General features: G+C 36.8%; 2 protein-coding genes across 2 annotated transcripts; both read left to right on the forward strand.

Moving 5' to 3' along the window:
• Positions 1–1,041: 1,041 nt before the first annotated feature.
• On the forward strand, positions 1,042–19,167 carry LOC109061259 (gastrula zinc finger protein XlCGF26.1-like). Its single transcript, XM_042722920.1, has 3 exons — positions 1,042–1,518; positions 16,252–16,415; positions 17,217–19,167. Exons 1-3 carry the CDS (start codon positions 1,397–1,399, stop codon positions 18,383–18,385), a joined length of 1,455 nt encoding a protein of 484 aa, XP_042578854.1. The 5' UTR covers positions 1,042–1,396; the 3' UTR covers positions 18,386–19,167.
• LOC122137190 (gastrula zinc finger protein XlCGF8.2DB-like) lies at positions 1,701–7,120 on the forward strand. Its single transcript, XM_042722952.1, has 2 exons — positions 1,701–1,754; positions 5,730–7,120. Exons 1-2 carry the CDS (start codon positions 1,703–1,705, stop codon positions 6,725–6,727), a joined length of 1,050 nt encoding a protein of 349 aa, XP_042578886.1. The 5' UTR covers positions 1,701–1,702; the 3' UTR covers positions 6,728–7,120.
• Positions 19,168–25,502: the final 6,335 nt, after the last annotated feature.

A 25,502-nucleotide genomic window follows, 5' to 3' on the forward strand; every position in this document is an offset into this window, starting at 1 on the left:
CAGCACCTGTATATGCATTCGCACAAATGCTCCCAAATATATTTTGAGGTTGCACAGATTAATTTATGGAAGCAGTTTCGAGCCTTGATTAGAGTTGCTGAAAATCTGGGTAAATTCATGTAACTGCTGACATCCTTTGCACCCTTAATCTTCTGATGATGTTCTCCTTAAATCTGTATAAACTACAGTGATTCACTGCTTTAGTCAGTGTTGATGACTGCAGCGTCACACAGTATATTTAGAAATAATGTGACTCGGTAAGAACAAGTCGTCTCGGGGAGTGATTTGTTCAGTTGCGCATGCGCAAAATTATAGGTTCTGTACTGGAATTAGTCTAGTTCACCTGTTTCAGTCAATGCAGTCTGAGCTGGAAAGAGAATTGATTAGTTCATCTCATGATTCTTTGGGTTTTTCGAGTCTTAATAATAATAATAACAACCAACTCTTTATTACATTTGTTACAACATTTAGTGTATGGAAAATAACCATCATGACAGAAACTCACACATTTATAAACTGTACGAAGTAAAAAAAAACTACAATTTGAGACCAGAAACGCAATAACTGTAAGAGTAAATAATAAATTATAATAATGATTGATAATAATAATGACTATGCACCTGTTTGTAAGGAAGCTTGTAAATTAATTTCTCTATCCAATGCTGTCACGTCACGAGACAAAAAAATGAATAATAGGTTAAAGCCTTTTATACAGTCTTTTTATTATTATTAAACAATACAAACATTAAGGCAGTACACTTAAAATCATAAAGAATACACAGATTTGTTGCCAGGGTAACTTCTTTTATACAGTCTATGGTCAAATCTTATGGGTCTGTCACGTGATGAAGGAACGACTTGAAAAACCCGAAAGACTCATGAGATGAACTAATCAATTCTCTTTCCGGCTCAGACTGCATTGTTTATCTCAAACTCGAAGACTTGTCAGATAAGAGGTGAGGTGAGCTAATCATAGACTGAAGACCCAGGTAAACAATGAATTAATCTTTTCTGTTTCTTATAGCATTTTAGTTTTGTAGTGTGATCAACGTTTGCTTAAGTACTAGTAGACATGTTAGGGAATATAACACGTAACATTTTAATTATATTTTGATAAAAAAAATGAACAAAATGACTTGAAAAAAAGATTTGTACATTTTGCTGAACAAGACTCAAAGGTTTGAGTCAGTAAAATGATCCGAACTTCCCATCACTACTCTGTAGTTAATATGGAATTGAGAGCACATCACACTTACTTATATAAGGTCTTTGTTGTTGATAACTTAAGGAATCTGTGATTCATCTCTTACAGATCCACGTGACACCATTATAAAGATGGAGTTTATTAAAGAGGAGAGTGAAGACATGAAGATTGAAGAAACATTCAGAGTCAAACATGAAGATACTGAGGAACAAAACAAAGATGGAGTTTATTAAAGGGGAAACTGAAGACATGAAGTTTGAAGAAACATTCAGAGTCAAACATGAAGATACTGAGGAACAAACAAAGATGGAGTTTATTAAAGAGGACATGAAGATTGAAGCATTCAGAATCAAACATGAAGATACTGAGGAACAAACAAAGATGGAGTTTATTAAAGGGGAGACTGAAGACATGAAGATTGAAGAAACATTCAGAGTCAAACATGAAGATACTGAGAGACAAACAAAGATGGAGTTTATTAAAGAGGAGAGTGAAGACATGAAGATTGAAGCATTCAGAGTCAAACATGAAGATACTGAGGAACTAACAGGTTGGTTTTCATTCTCAAAGCTGAACTCACTCATTTGATCCTGATTAAAATGTCCAGCTCTATAGAAAGGAATGATATTTTAGAAGAATTTCATTAGTTTTGTAATTAGAAACCACATCAAATCACATGGAGCAACTCCCCCGCCCATATTACTTGAAATGTACTTGAATTTTTAAAGGGCAGTATATATGAAATAAGTTTTATTTCATTTATATATATATATAGTATATATATATATATATTATATATATATATATATATATACATACATGCAAATTCATTCTCTGCCAGCAGGAGGCACTTACATATCCCCAATAAAGATGTATTCCCAAAAAAAACACTGTACCCCAAAAACACTGATTAACCAACAAACAACGATTAATAAGAAATAAAAATCAAAGATTAAATAAAGGTGCTTAAAGTGCTTGAAGTACTTGAATTTGACTCCCACTTGAATTTGACTTTCAAAAAATAAGCCCTATAAAACCATAAAAAATAACAAAAAATTATAATAAATCAACATAAAATGTACTTGAATTTTTAAAGGGCAGTATATATGAAATAAGTTTTATTTCATTATAAACCTATGCCAACACAGGAGAATAAATCAACATATTTCTAAGTATGCGATTTGTTGTACAGCGCGATTTCAAAATAAAAGTTCAAACCCTTGATCTGAGTTTGCAGGTAGCCAAATATTAAAATTGCATGGATTTAAACGTGAAGCATGTTTAAAAGTGAAGCATGGCCAGGCTGGTGGTGCCCCCTGCAGGTGTTTGTTATAATACATAATAAACTTAAATTGGTTATGTTCATATTTTGTGCAGGCATATTATGTAGGCCTATATTATCAGTGTTGTTCAATGAAAACATGTAATTATTTGGTTTTGATACTTTATTTGAACCAATTATTATTGACTCATCATTAGATCATAAATAAATAGTCATACTAAAGCCTGTTTTTCACTTAGGTCTATTTGTATTACAAAAAAATATCAGATTACTCCATTGTCAAAATAATTAGTAGATTACTTGATTACCAAATCAATTATTAGTTACAACCTAGATTAGTTAAAATATTTCAAAATACAACTACATTGTTTTGATTTGTATGATTAAAAGACAAATATTTTGTCATTTAAAAAAAAATAGTATTAAAATATTCTAGTGAACCAAGTATCTGTTTATCTCGTGAGTTAAGTGTATTGTCACACCCCTAGTGTTGATAAGTGCTGATATAGCTCATAATTTCCTAACTACTCTATTATACAGCTTTTATTCTTCAGGTCAATCATATTCATGAAAAAAAAAACAGTTTGAATTAGGAAAGCGATAACTTTGCCATAATATCCTTTCAAATGTTAAAGTTGCCACAGTCATTGCATGCTTTTGTGCTGCACTTTATTTTTGCCATTCAGTTTTATTAGTTTATAAGAATTTTAAAGATAATTACAAAATAGTTTGATAAGATTTCAGTCCTTGAAAACCAAAAAAGTAGTGCTTGAAAAGACCTTGAAAGTCCTGGAATTTCATTTTGCAGTTTCTGTACGAACTATAAAAAATCCATCAAAACATTTTCTGAAAGACAGTCGGTTTCTTTCTGAAATAGTGATATAAAAACACCCGCGCCGGTTTTTGATTTTAAAACGTGTAGTGGTCATGTTTTTTTGACGAAGTCATAGCCTTTTGCAAAACCTATTTGTGGCGGTCAGTCTTGATATCGTGGCAGCCCATCACAAATAAATCAATGCGTGGGAAACCCTGCACCTTTTCACATAAGTCAGACAGTCCACCGTGAGCAACTGAATGCTTCTCTGCAAACTGTGCGTTCATCCTTAGTTACTGGACCGACACACTGATAACTTTCCAAATCAACCCTACATCTGGAGAGTCTTGTGTTCAAAGGGCCGATGTGAGCTCCTACAGGTGCTGGTCATATAATTAGAATATCATCAAAAAGTTGATTTATTTCACTAATTCCATTCAAAAAGTGAAACTTGTATATTATATTCATTCATTACACACAGACTGATATATTTCAAATGTTTATTTGTTTTAATTTTGATGATTATAACTGACAACTAAGGAAAATCCCAAATTCAGTATTTCAGAAAATTTTCTTGGCCAACTGAAAAGAATGAGCATGAACAGCACTCAATACTTAGTTGGGGCTCCTTTTGCCTGAATTACTGCAGCAATGCGCCATGGCATGGAGTCGATCAGTCTGTGGCACTGCTCAGGTGTTATGAGAGCCCGGGTTGCTCTGATAGTGGCCTTCAGCTCTTCTGCATTCTAGATTTTCTATGGGGTTAAGGTCAGGCGAGTTTGCTGGCCAATTAAGAACAGGGATACCATGGTCCTTAAACCAGGCACTGGTAGCTTTGGCACTGTGTGCAGGTGCCATGTCCTGTTGGAAAATGAAATCTGCATCTCCATAAAAATGGTCAGCAGCAGGAAGCATGAAGTGCTCTAAAACTTCCTGGTATACAGCTGTGTTGACCTTGGACCTCAGAAAACACAGTGGACAAACACCAGCAGATGACATGGCACCCCAAACCATCACTGACTGTGGAAAACTTTACACTGGACCCCAAGCAACGTGGATTGTGTGCCTCTCCTTTCTTCCTCCAGACTCTGGGACCCTGATTTCCAAAGGAAATCCAAAATTTACTTTCATCAGAGAACATAACTATGGACCACTCAGCAGCAGTCCAGCCTTTAGCCCAGGCGAGACGCTTCTGATGCTGTCTGTTGTTCAAGAGTGGCTTGACATAAGGAATGCGACAGCTGAAACCCATGTCTTGCATACGTCTGTGCGTAGTGGTTCTTGAAGCACTGACTCCAGCTGCAGTCCACTCTTTGTGAATCTCCCCCACATTTTTGAATGGGTTTTGTTTCACAATCCTCTCCAGGGTGCGGTTATCCCTATTGCTTGTACACTTTTTTTCTACCACATCTTTTCCTTCCCTTCGCCTCTCTATTAATGTGCTTGGACACACAGCTCTGTGAACAGCCAGCTTCTTTTGCAATGAACCTTTTGTGTCTTGCCCTCCTTGTGCAAGGTGTCAATGGTCGTCTTTTGGACAACTGTCAATTCAGCAGTCTTCCCCATGATTGTGTAGCCTACAGAACTAGACTGAGAGACCCATTTAAAGGCATTTGCAGGTGTTTTGAGTTAATTAGCTGATTAGAGTGTGGCACCAGGTGTCTTCAATATTGAACCTTTTCACAATATTCTAATTTTCTGAGATACTGAATTTGGGATTTTCATTAGTTGTCAGTTATAATCATCAAAATTAAAAGAAATAAACATTTGAAATATATCAGTCTGTGTGTAATGAATGAATATAATATACAAGTTTCACTTTTTGAATGGAATTAGTGAAATAAATAAACTTTTTGATGACATTCTAATTATATGACCAGCACCTGTATATTTTTAACCGCACAGGTTTAGCGCATGCTGCTTTAACGGCGCAGGATCTGGAGACTCTGTTGCTATGGAAACAAAGACACAAAAATGCAATCACTCTCAAATGGGCTTCTCTAATACTTCTGATGAAATTGATTTTATTATATTTGCTATTAGTATTATAAACAGTGCAAAATACTTATTTTTTTGATTCAACTTTGGCTTTTGTAAAATACAGGAAAAATTGTGTCCCGTATTAATTTTATATGCATCAATTTACCTTTAAATATGGGTCAATTCTGTACATTAAGGGATGAGTGGCAACCCTACATTGTGTGGACAGACATGTTGAGATTACATGGCCCATTACCTTTAAACATAAGCAACTAAGATTACACAATGATCTTGGCTCTATTTTTATCATCACTTTGAATAATGGAAAGAAATTTTAATGTTACATTTAATTTAATTCAACATGTAAGATCTACATGTTGTTGGTTTTAATGTTTGTTCTTTGTGCCATTAAAAATAGTGTTAATCTGGATTTGTCTTTTTTGCATTAGACCTGATGACACTGAAAGAGGAGAGTCAAGAACTCAATGAAAAGGAAGATAATGATCAGCATGAGAAATGTAATTTCATGACTGGAGAAAAATCATTTAGTTGCTCACATACTGAAAAGACGTCACAAAATAGAGCTCAAAAGACAGCAGATAGAAGTTATTTCACCTGCCAACAGTGCGGAAAAAGTTTCACCAGAAAAGGAAGTCTTGAAGTCCACATGAGAGTTCACACTGGAGAGAAACCTTTCACCTGCCAACATTGTGGAAAGAGTTTCATTTATAAACCATACCTTAAAAACCACATGAGAATTCATACTGGAGAGAAGCCTTACACATGCTCTCACTGTGGAAAAAGCTTTAAACATAAACAACACCTCGATGTCCATGAGAGAATTCATACTGGAGAGAAACCTTTCACCTGCCAACAATGTGGAAAGAGCTACATTAGTAGAACAAAACTTAAAACCCACATCAGAACTCATACTGGAGAGAAACCTTACACATGTTCTCAATGTGGAAAAAGTTTTACATATAAAAAAGGTCTCCATGACCACATGCAAGTTCATACTGGAGAGAAACCTTACACTTGCCAACAATGTGGAAAGAGTTTCGCTAAAAAAGCAACCCTTGAAGACCACATGAGAGTTCACACTGGAGAGAAACCTTTCACCTGCCAACAGTGTGGAAAGAGCTTTATTAGTAAATCAAGCCTTAAATACCACATGATAAGTCACAGTGGAGAGAAACCTTATACATGTTCTCAATGTGGAAAAAGCTTTAAAAATAAACAACACCTCAATTTCCACATGAGAATTCATACTGGAGAGAAACCGTTCACCTGCCAACAATGTGGAAAGCGCTTCACTAGAAGAGGACACCTTAAAAAACACATGAACATTCACACTAGAGAGAAGCATGGAAACAACACGAGACCATATACTACCGCAAATGTCAAGACCAGCCCAGATGGTGCTTCGTGTCCCCACCAGTGGCAATAGAAGTGAGCACACCTTCAGCACAGTTGGAAGAGTTGTAGAAGAAAAAGGACTGGATTAAAACAGGGGCTGCCCACAATCAAAGATATTTCTAGATGACTATTAGTAGTAGTAAATATTTAAACCATAATGTGCCTTTAATATTTAGGCTATACCTAGCCTATTCTATTCCACGCTCAGTGTTTCAAAGATGAAGTTGACAATCCTGACTCACCATCTCCTCACTGGACGTGCCTTTATGAATTACATGATGAAAGAGTTTTTGTTTGTGAATTATTGTATTATTTCATTTTGTAGTCATTTAAAGCTTTCTATAGATATATTGGTCATGTCTGTGATGCTAGTATTCACTGAGTTTTGGTTCATTTCTGTGAGATGGCAGAATCGCATCTTATATGTTATTTTATTTTACAAAAGCAAAATTTTGATAATGTGAGTGCACTCAAATAAAAGTAGACCATTTACAGTACTGAATGATGTATTAGTCTTATCTGTATGAGCAAAAATGATGGCTTATTTTAAGGTGTTTTCACTGTTATTTAAAAAAAATGCAAGTGATCCTGCTGGTGCCTTCATGCATTAAGTGTACTTTAGTTTTAACTCTCCGCACAAATGCTTAGATATAAGATTTTTACAGAGGTGGGAGGGTGTGTTTTGTACATCTGGGCGTCACAGAGATCACACGCTCTGAATGCATGCATTGCATATAGTCAATCAGATTCATTACCATTTAGTATAATCACACAAATAACATGGTGAAGCTAAATGGCTAGTTTTAAAAAACCATGTTAAAGTGTGGTTACTTTAGTTTATCTATTTAAATTTTTATTTACTTTTAGTAAACCCATATTTAATTTTCATAAAGGTTCATAAGTAATTAAAACATTTATGTAACTGAGTGCAGAAATGAACGCAAGTAATCTTACATGACGCTGATATTACAATAGCCAGTCTTAACATTTTATGTGATCTGGCTCTTGATTTTATTATTATTATTTTTTTATTTCTTTGCCGGGAGGCACATATATCAAACATGCACGCGGTAAGAGTGTTTACGGTAATTGACGTTGGGCAAAACACACAAGAAAATGCATTGTGAAAAAAATATCGCCACATTCACAGACATTTGGACGGGATTAGTTTTCTCAGAGGATCACTGAGTTTGCTGAAAAACAGTAGGTAATTTGCTCTGGAATTATTACAGAGGTTGTGTGAGAAAAACACAGACGTGGCAGATTCGGACAGAATTAAAATCACCAAGTACATCTGTGAAACACAAATTTCTATAACGACCCCCTGTAAAGCTAGTCCCGTCCGAATAGGGCTTGAGCCCATGTTTTACTCAACCTCAAAGCATCCTAGGTGTATATGACTTTCTTCTTTCAGACGAATCCAATCTGTGTTATATTAAAAAGTATTCTGGCTCTTCCAAGCGTTAGAATGGCAATTTCAACAGTCCAAAAGTAGTGGGTTTAAACTTTATTGTCCACCACTGTGGAAATTTGTCTTTGGCTTCTCATACAAAAGAACACACACACACACACACAAAAAGTTGCCTACCTTTCACTTAAAATAACTGCCACTGGTACAAAGGAATGCTTATAAACTGTCCAAAGATATTTGGGGACCTTATACCTTCTTCCAGATGGGAGCATTACAAATTCAGAGTGAACTGGGTGTTTAAAATCAGATACAACACTTGATTCTTTTCTATATGTTGCCAAGTACAGTTCCTCAAGCTGCATTTGCTGGCAACCTATTATTTTCTCTGCTTTTCTTACTATCTTTTGCCACTTGTTTTTCTTCTCGCTCCTAAATTACCATACCAAGCTGTAATATTAAATTATGTAAATATGCTCAACATGACTTTAACATAAGTTTAAGTTTATTGGTTCTGGATGTGTGTTGCTGGGGCTGAAGACAAGAAGTTCCTGTGCTCTCTCTCCAAAATTTGTTACTCCTATGCCATTACCCCTAGACTAAGAAAAAGCTAGCATGTTGTTAAAGGGGTCATATGATGCAATTTCAATTTTTCCTTTCTCTTTGGAGTGGTACAAGCTCTTGGTGCATAAAGAAGATCTGTAAAGTTGCAAAGACTAAAGTCTCAAATCCAAAGAGATATTCTTTATAAAAGTTAAGAGTTAACCACACCCCCCTAAAACAGCTCGTTCTAACACGCCCCACATCTCTACGTCACCTTGTGGGAAGATTAGCATAAGGCCACCAAAATGTTCATGCAAAGAAAGAAGTCGTAACTATTATTCTCACTGTAGTATTGTTGCCGCCATGTTGTGGAGATGCTGTGTGTTTAGTTGTGAAAGCAAAACTGCTTTGTTCAGCCTTCCAAAAGAGGACACAACTAGAAAGTTGTATTTACAACACTGTTTCAGAACAGTTTGACCCAAATATTCAGATGTGTGCAGTGCATTTTGTGTAAGATGAGGACTGTTTCCTGTAGGGGTGTGCGATATGACAATTTTTTATAGTGGATGATAAAAATGTCTCCACGATCTGTTTTTGAAGAAATATCGTAGTATCGTGCTACAGCGCACATTCTCTCAGCTGCAGTTCTGGCGCCTCCATCATATACTGTACAACACCACACGCATTCACAGCAGTGGTAACTCACCGGTACAGTTACTCTCTCATTATTTACATGTGCTTTTAAATGTTTCATTCGCGCGCTGGTCTGACCTGTGCTTTTTCTGAGTGCCGCATACACCCAAATCGCGCACGCTAAAGCCTGTCAAACAGCACCTGATTACTGAACTAAGTTATCTTTTGTGCTAATACTGTCAAAACACACAAGGTTTACATGTAAACTCAAGTTGGTTATGTCTAAAATGAAAGTAAACAGTTGAGAGAACACCGTAGGGTAGAGTGGGGGTAAAACGCCCCCACATGTTTTTCCAAAATAACCACTAGAGGGAATCAAGATATATTTTCACTGTTGCTATGCACTACGTTTGACACATATAGACAAACATTTTCACATGTCACACGCACTTCCTGGGGGTCGGTTAAGCTGGATGACATAAAATGCCGTGAGCAATTGAACAGTGCTGCCAGACAAATCTGAATCACCCCACCAAATCTTGCAGGGTAGTCCCCCGTTGCTTTTATGGGGGGCTTCTCCCTTGAAACCTCCACGCCCCCCGTAGCCTCATAGACAGTAAAAGATTGCCTGCAAGCTTCTTGTCCATTTCGGCTAAATCTCTAGAGTGCGACAGAGTCGCAGATAGATATTTTTACAAAAACTGCTTCTACTGTAACGTAAGATAATGGGGCCTTTTTATACATTGTGTTTTCTTTTAGAACAAATGTGATGTAAGAGGAATGAAGCAGGTGGGGTCCTGCCAATGGCGCAGCCGGGAATATAAAATTGAAACAGGGGATAAACAAATCTGGAGAAGCTGACACCATAATTTTCAGAGGATTACATTTAGTAATTTTCAGATATTAGTAAACAAGTGTTTAAGAGAATATTGTTCTGCAGGATATCACAGTGATGTATGATAGATGAATAGTGAAGTCTGTAGTTTGAGAGGATATGTTATTTAAAAGGAATATAATTATATTTTAAAAATTAAACATTTTTTTTAAAAGTCATAGCTTGTGGGGTAAAACGCCCCCCAGAGGGCATAGTTTCTCTCTATCATAATTACTATAATATATTTCTGTCTATCAAATCCTTTGTTTTACACTTAATGCAGTATAACTAGGTGCACATGTAGATTGTTCCAATGAGATTCGAGGGGAATTCATCTGTGAACTGTGCATGGATGAACAGTGAATGGCTAATGAATTAATGTTTATTTATGTATTTATTTATTTATTTATTACAACATATTTGTTTGCATGACTTAGTTATATGTAATAGACGTGGGCTTTTCCCCCACTCTACCCTATATGTGCCTTTATATTAGATGCGTGCAGGTCTTAAAGGGACAGTAGGCCTATTAAACATGCAGCCTACTGTCGTTGCTGTCTAGGGATAGATCACCCTAAAATTTCATTTCTGTCATTTATTTACTCACTGTCAAGTTGTCCCAAACCTGTTTTAAATTCTTTCTTGTACTGAACACAAAAGAAGATATTTTGAAGAATGTCGTGTTTTATTTTTATATTTGTTCATTAAATTTCTTGAATGCTCCTGCTAAATACATTTATTGTACCTGAAAATAAAGCACGGTTTGTTTTATTTGTATATTATGTGTAGTTATAATGTGTATCTTTCATCTTTGTTATTAAAAAATAAGAACAAAGATTTTTATCTTTGGCCTAAATATCTGCCATTCTTATTTATTTATTTATTTTTTGTGTTACCTTGAAAGGCTTTGTCTTTATAATAGGGAAATGAGTTTGGCTGTAATGCTCAAGACAACTTGCAAAATAGTAAAACCAACATGAGCATGAATTGTGATAAAATCGTGAATTGTGATATTTCTAAAAAAAAAAATTGTGATATGATATTTTTTCCATATCGCCCACCCCTGGTTGGGTTCCAAACAAAACTGCACCACGATCAAGGCAAGGATTTCGACAACAAGCTGTTTACAAAGTTGCAAGAGTACAGTAGTGTGAAAGGTATATCATAAGAATTCAAATTTTTGTTAGTTCATGCTGAACTCTGTGTTCTCTTTGTATTAATAAGTCAATTTATATTGTCACTGTTTTTAAGTTTCTTTGTCTGGAGACTTTTGTTTATATTTATTATGAAGGGGCAAATTATAGTCTCGATAATGAAAACATTTACATGTGTGGAGATTTAATTAATTTATATAAAGTTTGAGTAAACGGGAATATATTCTATGAAACATGTTTATGTTTATTTAATTTAATATTTTAATGTTTTAAAATATATTTGGATTTATATAAATCAAATATATTTACATGTACAGAAATGTAATATATTAACAAATATTAGAAATTAATATATGGACATATATCGCAAATTAATATATTTACATAGTCTGATATCTAAATGTATTTAAATATAAAGGAAATAAATATGTAAATATTTCCGATAAAAATATATTTACGTATATATATATGTGTATAAAATATTAAAAAGCGGCCAAAATCTTATACTTAAATATATTTTAATATATATTTCAAAATATACTTACATATACTGTATAAAATATATTTTTTTCTATTTGAATTTAAGATATTTAAATATATCAAAATATATTTATTAAAAATATATTTCAATCTACTTGACTTCTGTATGGATGTATAAATAGAGGAAGCATGAAACTGGAAATTGTGATAAATGTGGTCATGCTGAAACAATAGAACACGTACTTATTGAGTGTGATGCATATGAAAGAGCAAGATTCAAGCTTTAAGATATTTGGGAATAAATAATTTGTCCCCTTAGGTCATCTGTGTTATTGTTTTCCAACATGCCATCATGCTCTCCACACTCCTATCCAGTAGGTGGCGGGAAAACACCATTCAAGTTAGTCTGCCATCCGCCATTAATACCAGAAGAAGAAGAAGACTTTTATTTTGGTCTGGTGACGTGACGACGTTAAGCTGCGCTCGCTCCTGCGTCTGAGATTCAACTGAAGAAAGGTGTGTGCTTTTAATCATTTAACGTGTTTAAATCAATACATCTCGTTTAAAGAATTGTATATCAACTGTGAAATGAATTGTGTTGCCAATGTAACACTTTAATGCTTTATCTAGTGACGCTGCGGTAGCTATATAGTGGATCATTTGATCTTAAACGAGTTCTGTCACTGTCTAGTAACGTTAGTGATGGAGGAACGGATCTTTTCGAAACTCCGAATCAACTGAATCAAATGATTCACAAAATGATTCGCTGTTTTGAATCGCCGCACGCTGATTAAAACAGTGTACATGCAACGAGAAATACTAACACTAACATGTCTAACTTATACAACTGCAGCTGTTTTCATGAAAGTGTTATTTATTAAATATAATCTACAAATTACCACCTACTAAATAGCAATCTTAATACAAATATAAACCTGCTATATAATTTGTGTCTCTTTATTATTTGAGTGCTAGTTTTGATTGTTTTTGTAGGTAATGTAAGTCCATAAAAGTTGCAGTCGGTAACCTTTGGGGCTCGCGTCTGGCGGAAGAACATTGTAGCCGGAACTACTTCTCTCCAATATAAACAAAATCCACCGCTCCCGGCTCTTCTGCTCCAATCAGCGCAGAGCTGTGCCACAGTGTTGGTCTGTGTTGAAAATGTAAAAAATAAATATAATGAGCGAGTACATCACGAATCCATTTTCCAAACCGTGTTTTTGTCTTATCCTGAATCACTACGGTACATCTATAAGAAGTGTTTATATGCGGACTATTTTAGTCTGGTTGGGGTCGGCAACGCTGCAGAGTAGCACAGTACCTGCGTGACTCGCCATAGATGTAAACAGAGAGAAGTAGCTCCGGCTACAATGTTCTTCCGCCAGACGCGAGCCCCAACAGTTACCGACTGCAGCTTTAACCCATTTGTACCCAAATTTTTCTGAATGGTTTCATGCATATAGTCATGTTAATAGTGTCCTATGTGAACATGTTCTGCATTTATTTTCCCCAGGTGTTAGTTTATTTTCTTGAAAATCATATTAGAATGTGCGGCAACTATAGTTGCCGGTGGGCAAATATGTTGTATTCACCCCTTCAATGTCAAATTTGAATAGGAGGAGAGCATTTGGCATCTAACTCAAAATAATGTTTTCAACAGATCAATCTTTATTCATAAACAAATGAATTATGCATAAAAGTCGAAGAACATTCGAGGTAACCCCCCCAAAAAGTTGCTTCTAGTTTATAATCTCTTGAATATGAAAACACAACAAATCCGTTTGTCTTAAAATGGTGGAACATAGTGCAGAACAAAGAGCAGCCATTAAGGTGACCCAACAGGGTATTGTGTATCAATAAGTTAATTAAAAATAAATAGAATTAAGAAAATATTACATCTATATAATAAAAATGGTATACTTGAAATAAAATTACGCATTTAACTGTTTGGTTACCAACATTCTGCAAAATATCTTCTTTTGTGCTCAACAGAAGAAAGAATCTCATAGGTTTGCAACTTGAAGATGACACAATGATGGCACAATTTCCATTTTTGGGTGAACTTTCCCTTATGTAAGCAGTTTTAGTATAAGTAGCCTACAAGCAGTACTGCAGTGAAGGTACACGTAGTTTTATAAATTCACATAAAATATATGCATACTATACTTTGTGATGTAAATATGTAAAATATCACATTTTATGAATAGGCACATATTGATTAGGTCAAATGGATTAACCTTGAAAAAAGTCCTTGATATTCATGAAATTAATGATATTCTTTTTAAAATATATGATTATTTAAATAAGTATCATGTATAGGCTACACCCATGATTGTTTGTTTGTTTATTTACTTATTATTGAACATGCAGGGGTGTATTCCAGAAAGCAGGGTTAACTTACCGTAAACTAAACCCTGAACTCTCGGTTGATTAACTCCAAACCTTGCTTACTCGAGGTATGTGGTTCCAAAAACACGTCCGGGAATAAGTTCATTCAACTCAGAGTATGTTCCTGGTTAAGACTCAAAACATTCTCAACAGAGCGACGAATCGACGAGTCACTATAGAAACGGACGCTAAGAAAAAGCGCGCCAAGCTGTTTCTTTCTTCTTCTTTTGTTCATTAGTTGTTTACATGCTTAGTGCATATCGCCACCTAATTGATGGCTGTGCAATCATTTTTATTTTTTTTCCATTTATTCTTTCATTCTTGAGAATGTGAATTATATTTTTTGTTTTATGTTTATTATATATTAAGTCATATAAGATATGTATTTTGATTTAGAATTTAGACATTATAGAAAATGCCGCTCCATGTGTGAGATAATATAAAATGTAATAAATAAAATAAATATGTTAAACATTACCTTTATATGCCAATAAAAGAAATAATCATATTAGAATAATATATTACCTTATTTATTACTTATATTAGCGCTTCCTCATTAACATATCAAATATATATATATATATATATATATAGGCTATATTACATATTGTAATATTATATAATGTTGTGCGCTGTCTGTCACACCCACTGAAGGCTCGCTGAAGTGAACTAACCCTGGAACAGAAGCTGCTCCAGAGCAGGTTAAGTTCAGAGAGTGAGTTGCTATGACTACTAACATACCCTGAAAGTTACCTCCGTTTTTGGAACCGAAAGTTGAAGTTATCCGCTTACTTACTCTTAAACATACCCGGGTATGTCACATAACCTGCTTTCTGGAATACCCCCCTGGTATTTTCATTCTTAGAAGTGTGTTAAATGAAAATAAATAAAAATAAATGTAATATTTTCTTCATTCTATCTATATAATAAAAAAGGTATACCTGAAAGAAAATTACACATTTTTTTTAGGCCCATAGTATTCAATGGCTGACTGTAATAGGTGATTTCATATAATAATGTAAATATAAACTCATTACTTGTCTGAATTTCAACATTATAATGGAATCATAAGCTACTAGTCATAAAATGAATTAGGGTCCTTGACCAATTAGAATGAAACACATCCAAACTGGATAAAGGGGCCTCAATATTTTGCCCCTTACAAGACATAATGTCATAAAAGTAATCTACAGCAATTAATCCCATGGGTTAGCTCTTTATCTTTCCATTCTTCCTTTTGTGTGACTGACTGAAATTTGTAAACTGCTGCTGTCACCCCCCATGGGAAAAGCGGACAGAAGTGGGGCAGTAGAGCTATGGAAAGATTGCTCTCTCATCTCCTCCTTTTGACAGATTTATTCCCTATTAAATTAAGGTCTACTGTATAGAAGAGATGTCAGCTAAAGGGTTAAGTTATGTTTTAGGTGGGATATTATGAAAGCAAGAGGCCAAAAACAAGACCAATAACCTTGATTTATACAGTATACCCCATTTACCCATGATATGTACTTACAAGTTATTTGCCCACCGGCCACTAAAGTTGCCGCTTGGACATTTGACTAAGTATACAAAAAAGCTATAGATCTCCTGGAAGATTTTTTTTTTTGTTTGTTTGTTTGGATGATTTTAGAGACCTTCATGATTATGTATAAAAATTAAATTTCTTTGGGAGGGTTTGCCTTCGCCATGCTTCCTGGAAGTAGGGGTAGGAACTTAGCCTCATGTAACAGGAAGGAAGTGAATACCTTATGTTTTTTCTTGAAATCCTTTATTTGGTTGTTTACTTGCATGTCATTGAGAAATAAAACATGGATAACATCTAGAAAAATACTTACAAAAGGAAAATGACAACTAAACTGGTGGGCTGAAATGGGTTAACTCTCCCTCTGACTGACTCCCTCGCCAGTGCACTGACTACTGAACTAGGGAGCAGATTGAGACACACCCAGAGATTTAGTTTGCATTTATTTCTCTTTCAGCTAATTATTCTTAATCTTAAACAGGACAGAGTATCCAAAAACAAAGAAAAAGTCCTGAAGCGGTTGAGATCCACGTGACATTATAAAGATGGCATGTATTAAAGTGGAGAGTGAAGACTTGAAGATTGAAGAAACATTCAGAGTGAAACATGAAGATACTGAGGAACAAACAAAGATGGAGTTTATTAAAGAGGAGAGTGAAGACATGAAGATTGAAGAAACATTCAGAGTCAAACATGAAGAAACTGAGGAACAAACAGGTTGGTTTTCATTCTCAAGCTGAACTCACTCATTTGATCCTGATTAAATTGTCCAGGGGTCTCATTTAAAAAACTCTCTGTAGATTTCATCCTAAAAGTGTACGTAGGCACAAAAGCTAGATTTTGCCAGAACCTGTGCAAAAATCCCTTTATAAATCTCAGTCAGGAGGAGATTGTGCGTAAGTGCATCTCCACCCCGACTCCTCCCCGAAATCACCATATATGGAGCTCACAACGCCTAGTTTTACTATGAATAACCTCATCTGCATATCATTTCCATGCATATTCCCATTCACGTGACACCATGTTTAACACCATTAAAGGTTCAAGACATTAAGGAAATATGAGATATCGACTATAAATGCCATTTCTCTGCTGAACTAACAAGCTGTAGACACTGATGATTTGCTGAGGTAAATTAAATGCTACGTGACATTTTATTTCCACACTGTTTTTTGACGTCTTTCTGCGGTTGAAACACTGATTGAACGATTAAAACTAGTAAAGAGGGAAGGAATGATCGCATTCACTCGCGTTCCGCTCAAGTCTGCATTTTCATCATGTATTTGTATCACTGAGTCTGGTCTTCATTAAAAATAGGCTACTTGATAAAAGATGCCATTAAAGCTAACATTTCAAAATCTTTGTTGTTTTACATTAATTTGGAGATTCTTTGTGAAATTTTTTTTCACAGTTATTTATTTTTTTTATTGATTGACAGCACTAATCTAAATGTTTTGAAATCTGTTGCTTTGTGCCATTCAACTGGTGTTAACTTGTATTTGTCTCTTTTCACCTCAGACCTGATGATGCTGAAAGAGGAGAGTCAAGAACTTAATGAAACTCAAGAGAAAGATCAAAAAGAGAAACAGCATGATTTCATAATGGAAGAAGAATCGATTGGTTGCTCACCGACTGAAAAGACCTCCTTACCCAAAAAAGCTCAAAAAACACAAACTACAAATCTTGATTCCCACTTAAGAAATCATGCTGGAGAGAAACCTTACACCTGCCAACAGTGTGGACAAGTTTTCAATCGAAAAAGAAGCCTTAAAGTCCACATGAAAATTCACATTGAAAAGAAACAGTTCATATGCACTCAGTGTGGAAAGAGTTTTACACGGAACTATTACCTTAATGACCACATGAAAATTCACACTGGAGAGAGACCTTACACTTGTAATCAGTGTGGAAAGAGCTTTACACAGAAAAGTCAACTTAATGTCCACACAAGAATTCATACTGGAGAGAAACCATACACCTGTAAACAGTGTGGGAAGAGTTTCAGACTAAATGCAGAGCTCAAGACTCACATGATAATGCACACTGGAGAGAAACCTTACACATGTAGTCAGTGTGGGAAGAGTTTCACACAAAATAGTCAACTTAAAGTTCACATGAGAAGTCACACAGGAGAAAAGCCTTTCACCTGCAAACTGTGTGGGAAGAGTTTCACACTAAATAGATATCTTAAGAATCACATGATTAATCACACTGAAAAAAAACCATTCACATGCTCTCAGTGTGGAAAGTGTTTTACACAGAAAAGAGCATTTGATGCCCACATGGTAATTCACACTGGAGAGAGTCCTTTCACCTGCCCTCGATGTGGAAAGAGTTTCCGACTAAAAGAAAACCTTCAGAATCACATGAGAATTCACACCGGAGAGAAGACATTTGAATGTCAGTGTGGAAAGAGCTTTACACAGAAAAAACGCCTCGATACCCACATGAGAGTTCACACTGGAGAGAAGCCTTTCACCTGTCCTCAGTGTGGGAAGAGTTTCACCAATAAAACAAACCTAAAGACTCACATTAGAATTCACACTGGAGAGAATCCATTCACATGTGATCAGTGTGGACAAAGTTTCAGATATAATGCAAACCTTATTACTCACATGAAGATTCACTCAGAGAAGAGTTTTACAGACATGAATCAACTTCAGGATCATGTAATAACTCACAACTGAGAAAAGCCTTTCATGTGCCATCACTGAGGAAAGAGATTCACAATAGAAGGAAGCCTCAAGATTCATATGAGAGTTCACACTGGAGAGAAACCTTACAAGTGTCTTCAATGTGAGAAGAGTTTCACGTCAACGCAGCATGAAACATCATTTGTGAACTCCTGAGAAGAAATTACCATTTTCCTTCATGTGCAGAGGTTTAGAAAAAAAGGAGAGATTTCTACAATCATCTGTGCATTCATTCTGGAAGACAATTCAATTGTAGTCAATGTAATGATGTAATAATTATTTGCCATCCACTGAAAAGTCATGCGAATGTAAGACCTAGTTTGTGGTTTGTTGAAGAGTATGACAAGAAAAAATGTTCCAAAAAATGCTACATCTGATTGTTACCTTCATGACTACTTTTCTTGCATTCTTCATCTCTTCATGCTTCACCCTAAGGTATTTTCTTTTCTTTAGTGCATTTGTACTCCTGCGGCCATACCTGATCATCATCTTTGCTGTAGTTACAGTAGATTCCCTCAGATTTTGAGTTATGTCACTCAATTCCATGTGTTGATTTCCTTTGAATCAAAATAGTAGTCAAACTTTTACCTCGCTGGGAAAAGCAACAATGTAACTGGAAGATTACAAATAAACTGACATAAACCAAACAAAATAACTTGTTCCCATTGATTGTAGGTATATTTTAGATTATTGTTTAGTTAATTTCAATTTAATGTAATATCTGGATAAGTTTACTGTAAAGAGAGATTCAGTAGTCTAGTCATAGAGAGGTGATACAGTGTGTACAAGAATTTCTACACATTGTATATTTAGAGTAGGATGAAGGCAAGCAATGTTATTAATGAAACCACGGCTGATTTGATAAGTTAGTCAATGTGAGAAATAAAAGGTGACAGAAAGATTGAAAATTATACCAAGATTTCTGATACCACTGGAAGGCCTAAAATACCAGCAGTATTAACCAATTGAACAGAGAGGTTACCAATCAGCAGCTTGTGGTCATTGTTACGGAAGCTGTAGGACATTTGAGCATTGATATCATCAACTCATGTAGATATGGAATAATTTTACCTCTCCTGTCCTCTTTGTGAACCAGGAAGGGAATCCTTGAGCACACCACAGGAAATGATCCCATCTGAACACTGTACCAGTCCTCTTCTTTTTGGGACTCTGGTGAATGGCACAGAACCTGAAAAAAAAAATAAAAACGTTTCAGTCATACTTGTACAGCAGCCAGATCACACAATGCAACTGAGTGTCTCTGTCACCATCAGATAGTGTCTGTCGATGTCAAGGACCCTCCGAGCCCTTTTGTGGATGTCATAGCCCATCAGGGTCCGGATTCACGAAACATTCTTAACTGCCAATTTCTTCTTATTTTCTAACTTAAGAAAAAAGATAAGAATATTTTGTATTCCCCAAAAAATCTTGTCTTTTTTTCTTAAGATTGTTCTTAAGACAACTTTTCGGTCTCATGTTTTCTATGCTTTTATTAAACTTCTTTAAATGAGAACACAATAATAATCATATTAATAATAATAATAAATTCATAAATTACAATTAGTTTATTTTAGGTATGACGTTGTGTCTGTGCTCAGTCAGCAGAAAATATCTGTTTTACAAGGGACAGTGGCTACCCCTCAAGACCCTGGCTTTATACTCCAATGATGTTGCCAAGTGTGAACGCACCGTCCAAATCCTTGCTCAGTTACTGGGATTTTCACGCACAACCATTTCTAGGGTTTACAAAGAATGGTGTGAAAAGGGAAAAACATCCAGTATGCAGCAGTCCTGTGGGCAAAAATGCCTTGTTGATGCTAGAGGTCAGAGGAGAAAGGGCCGACTGATTCAAGCTGATAGAAGAGCAACTTTGACTGAAATAACCACTCGTTACATCGAGGTATGCAGCAAAGCATTTGTGAAGCCACAACACGCACAACCTTGAGGCGGATGGGCTACAACAGCAGAAGACCCCACCGGGTACCACTCATCTCCACTACAAATAGGAAAAAGAGGCTACAATTTGCACAAGCTCACCAAAATTGGACAGTTGAAGACTGGAAAAATGTTGCCTGGTCGGATGAGTCTCGATTTCTGTTGAGACATTCAGATGGTAGAGTAAGAATTTGGCGTAAACAGAATGAGAACATGGTGGTGGTGGTGTAATGGTGTGGGGGATGTTTTCTTGGCACACTTTAGGCCCCTTAGTGCCAATTGGGCATCGTTTAAATGCCACGGCCTACCTGAGCATTGTTTCTGACCATGTCCATCCCTTTATGACCACTATGTACCCATCCTCTGATGGCTACTTCCAGCAGGATAATGCACCATGTCACAAAGCTCGAATCATTTCAAATTGGTTTCTTGAACATGACAATGAGTTCACTGTACTAAAATGGCCCCCACAGTCACCAGATCTCAACCCAATAGAACATCTTTGGGATGTGGTAGAACGGGAGGCTTCGTGCCCTGGACGTGCATCCCACAAATCTCCATCAACTACAAGATTCTATCCTATCAATATGGGCCAACATTTCTAAATAATGCTTTCAGCACCTTGTTGAATCAATGCCACGTAGAATTAAGGCAGTTCTGAAGGCGAAAGGGGTCAAACACAGTATTAGTATGGTGTTCCTAATAATCCTTTAGGTGAGTGTGTATATATATATATTAGTGGTGGGCATAGATTAATTTTTTTAATCTAGATTAATCTCATTGTAATCTTGGAATTAATCTAGATTAATCTAGATTAAAATGGCTCATTTGAATTCTGCCAAAGGCATTCAGAATGTGTGAGCTACCCAAATAATGACTAAAAGTAAGTCTTTGAGAACGGGTTTCTCAAGCCAGGTGCGCATTAGACCAGGGGCTCATCTCCTGTTTCCAAAATGCTTCACAAACTGCTTGAGAAAGCTTTTCTACTATGATATTTGGTGATGAAAATAATTCATGTTCAATAAGATGTACTTGTGTTTACTAACTGTTTATTCAGTTAAACATGAATTTTGAACTGTAGGCCTACATAAGAGGCCGTGATGAACTGTTTACAGTCAGTAGCTTTGTGTCAATCAGTCCAAGCTCTATTTCTCCTTCTTCCACCAGTCACTCAGGCAGACCAGCTTGTTCACATTTTCTGGTGACAAACTAGATCTCCTCTTCTGCAAAATATGGCCTGCTAAAGAAAAAAGTCTCTCGCATGGAACAGTTGTGGCAGGAGTCCCCAAGTATTTACGGGCAATGTGGGCCATCTTACCATAGACAGCAGTGTGCTCCAACCACCACTTCAGTGGACACTGATCTAGACTGGCACTGGGCTCTACCTTGTACCTCTCCACAGTATTGTCTTCTGGTGTCTCCTCATCTGATTCTGAGTCTGATCCTATCAGTAGCAGGGCTGTTTTCTTCTTGGGTGGCTCAGGGTTCTCCTCCCCGAGTGGCTGCAGAGCAGGTTCTTCTCCCTTCACCAACTCACGTAGCTTTGCCCACACTGGCTCCCTCTCTGCTCTGGGCAAGCACTTGAGGTCCTTAAATCGTGGATCTAGAGCAGTCGCCACCTTTGATGAATAAAAAATAATTATTGATTGATGAAAATTTCACTTTCCAAATCCAACCTACATATTCCTTCATGACTCATTCATCCATTCATTGACCGATCTACTGGCTTAACAGTCTATAATGGTCAAACAACGCAGTTATCTTCTGGTCAGTCTGACATACCTTAAGCCATTCCAGGTTTATATTCTCCTTCCGCTGGTTGAGGTCCTTGGTGAAGGCAGCCTTGAATCGCACAATATAGGCAGGATCATCATCTGAGATCTTCATCGCATGCTGGAGGTGGCACAGGGCAGGTAGAACCACAGAGCAGGATACATACTTATCCACACCAAGGAGCTCAGTGATGTACAGGCAGACACACACACAGAGACAGGCAGACAGACAGACACACACACAGAGACAGACACACACACACACACACACACACACACACACACAGAGAGACAGACAAACAGACAGACACACACAGAGACAGGTAAACAGACAGACACACAGACAGACAGAAACAGAGCAATAAATAATTAATGACTGATTCATTTAACTCAGATTACACATTTTTAAAGTTCTTAATCACATTACCTTTAAGGGCATGTGTTTCTTAAATACAAAGTGACATTTAAAAGAACTTGTATGCCAATTCATGAACACGCTATCTTTGTAGACCATACCTGCATGGCTCCAGCAGTTTCTCTAGCTTTGCCAACTTCTCATATTCAGCATTTGTTGGGAGGGCCAGACTGTGCTCCTGCTGAGACAGCGTTGTGTGCAGTGCGTCTCTGTTGCGTCTCACGCGCTTGATCATCTCAAGGGTGGAATTCCACTGTGTTGGAACATCTTGCACGAGTGGCTCCTGAACTTGTCCAAGGGAGGCTTGCTGGACATTCAGCTCGTCTGAGTTGGCCGGACTGTGTTTGAAATGTCTGACCACTTTACGGCACTTTACGGCCAGTGCACCATCAAAACCACCTTCCCAAAGTGACATTACAATAGCTCTCTGTACAATATGCGCAACACAGGGCAAATACTCGAATGGCAGTATCCTCCCTGCTGCCACCATATTAGGAGCGCTGTCTGTTCCAATAGTGCTGATTTTGTCAGCTGTCCCCCACTGATTAGCGACGTCGAGAACCTGCCTGGCACATGCTTCTGCAAAGTGACGCTCCTCTGTTTTCATCACACCTAACGGACAGACAAAGTAGATCAGAATAAGTTCACTACTAGCAGTAAACAACTAGCAATCATCAAGAAGCAAACATAATGTGGTGGTAATTCGTGGTGTCATGGTAATTAATAGGTTAAGTAATTAAATTAAATTATGTTATTTAAAATTACATAACGTAGCAGCCTACCTAAAGCGAAGGAGTGAAGTTCCCAACTGAAATCGATGAGGTGTACAGTAACGCTGAGGTAGTTATCGTTGTTGACAGATGTCCAATGGTCCCCAGTCAGTGCTACACACCTCGCCTCTACCATCTTCTCATCTTTTGCGGCTTTCTCTGCGGCGTGCTGGTCATGTATTCTCCTCATGATAGTTCGCCTCGTAGGTAGTTTGTAAGATGGGTCACCTGTGGCCGCTTGGAGAACAAGCTTGAGACAATCATCTTCAACCACGCTGATGGGCCGGCAGCTGGTGGCAATCCACTGAGCGAGGAGATTAGTTAGCTTGGCTGATAGAGCTGTGCTGACAGGCTTGCCTCGGTTGCACTCAAACATAGTAGTTTGACGACGACTCTTCCCCTGCGCTACATTGCTTGGCCCGGCATCTTCCGCATTAGCTAAGGGATGCTTTGCGTTTAGGTGGTACTTGAGACTGGAAGAACTCCTACAGTAAACTAATTCTGCATTGCACAAAGTGCAAACAACCTTAGTCTTGTCGAGGTTTCCATTGGGAAACTTCTTAAAAATACATTTTCCCTGAAGCAAACCCGGCGGCTTCATAGCTGCATCCATGTTAGCACGTCACGTTTGATGTGGTAATTTCACAGTAGGCATACACACAGGTTCGAAGACTCGTTCTCGCCCCCTACAGTGCAATTCGTCTAGGTATACATCCGCGCTAAAATATCAAGGTGAAAGTCATCATAGCTTGTGTAGTATAGGCCCAACTCCCAAACCAACTTTGAGAATAGATTAACGGCAATATTTTTTTTTATCGCCCGATAAGAGTCTCACGTTAACGCAGCACGTTAACGCCGATAACGGCCCACCACTAATATATATATATATATATATATATATATATATATATATATATATATATATATTTATATATAACTAGAATTTAAAACTGTAAAAAATAATTAGGGCTGCAACAATTACTGTCATTTTAAGTTGACCTACCTTCCTTGTTCTTGATAAATCAATTAATAGTTTGGTGCATATGTCAAAAGAAGGTGAAACATGTTTGCCACAGTTAAAAGCCCAAGGAGACATCTTCAAATGTCTTGTTTTCTATGATCAAATGTCATTTAATTTAATGATTAATTAATCTATTAATAGTTTATCTTAATGCTGTAAGATGCATCTATTGCAGTGCAAAACGCCAGCTTCCTCACTCAAATGAAAAGGTTTTTAGTCTAAATCAAAGGTTAGTAAGATTGTAAAATTAATTAAAGTGCCCCTATTATGGGTAATGAAAGGGGCGGGTCTAGGGTTGGCCACCCCACTCAAAACTGCTGCTTCTGTAATTTTTTCTCTTGACAAGAAAAAGTGGAGACAAGCACTCCACTTCACTTCAGCACCAGGCGTGAGTCAAGCGAGCGGGGAAACGGTACAGTGCTTGTAGTGCATGCTCTTCAATAATCATTTTAATGGCACCAGAATTGGAATTGGAATCATTAGGCAGAACTGGAATTAAAACTGGAACCAGAAATTTTCTTACCAACCCTAAACAGATCATTGTACTTATACAGATAATCATACCTTTCTGTGTCTTTCCTCTCTCTCCAGTGATTTCTTCTCCAGGTCATGCTTTGATCAAAATAAAAAACAAAGCAGTTAATTCCATTTACCATAAATTATGCAATGACAGTAAGCCAATCTCTTGAGGTGCTATAGGGATCTGATCAAAACAATGCTGGGTATGGGATGGAATACAAAGTACGGATGTGCGAAATTAGCAGATTAGTTAATTAATACCGCTGTTGCTTGTCGACTTGGAAATACTAGTTTACATTTGAAACGGTCGCTTTGTCGCATTCAGTATAGATGCAGTGTCTGTGTGTGAGCAAAAAACGATCAGTATAAATCTAAAAATCAGTATACTAAACGTCGCACATCCTGCGATGTGACAATCGCAAATATCACATGACACATTGCTATATGGATATGGTTACTGAAATGATGTATCGTGCAGCCCTAGTGCCATATAAGTTTTGGTACCCAACCCTACTCCGGGGGAATTTTCCTTTAAACGGTCCTAAGTTTGGTGAAGAACAGAGTTTGTGTTCTGATTGTGGATGAACCATTATTGAAACAAGTTTTAGCTAAACCAACATAAACTGTAAGACATGCCTTTTCTTGGTCTGCATGCAAAGAATCCTGAAACTCTAGATCC

This window comes from Cyprinus carpio, chromosome B4, assembly GCF_018340385.1.
Source record: "Cyprinus carpio isolate SPL01 chromosome B4, ASM1834038v1, whole genome shotgun sequence".
NCBI classification, from domain to species: domain Eukaryota; kingdom Metazoa; phylum Chordata; class Actinopteri; order Cypriniformes; family Cyprinidae; genus Cyprinus; species Cyprinus carpio.

What these genes read in the sequence shown, in the direction of transcription:
- LOC109061259 (XM_042722920.1), top strand. Translation starts at nt 1,397, where the DNA reads ATGAAGATACTGAGGAACAAAACAAAGATGGAGTTTATTAAAGGGGAA. An exon ending in GAACAAACAAAGATGGAGTT is followed by an intron (nt 1,519 to 16,251) that starts TATTAAAGAGGA and finishes AAAGATGGCATG; the next exon opens with TATTAAAGTGGAGAGTGAAG. An exon ending in AGAAACTGAGGAACAAACAG is followed by an intron (nt 16,416 to 17,216) that starts GTTGGTTTTCAT and finishes TTTTCACCTCAG; the next exon opens with ACCTGATGATGCTGAAAGAG.
- LOC122137190 (XM_042722952.1), top strand. Translation starts at nt 1,703, where the DNA reads ATGAAGATTGAAGCATTCAGAGTCAAACATGAAGATACTGAGGAACTA. An exon ending in AGATACTGAGGAACTAACAG is followed by an intron (nt 1,755 to 5,729) that starts GTTGGTTTTCAT and finishes TTTTTGCATTAG; the next exon opens with ACCTGATGACACTGAAAGAG.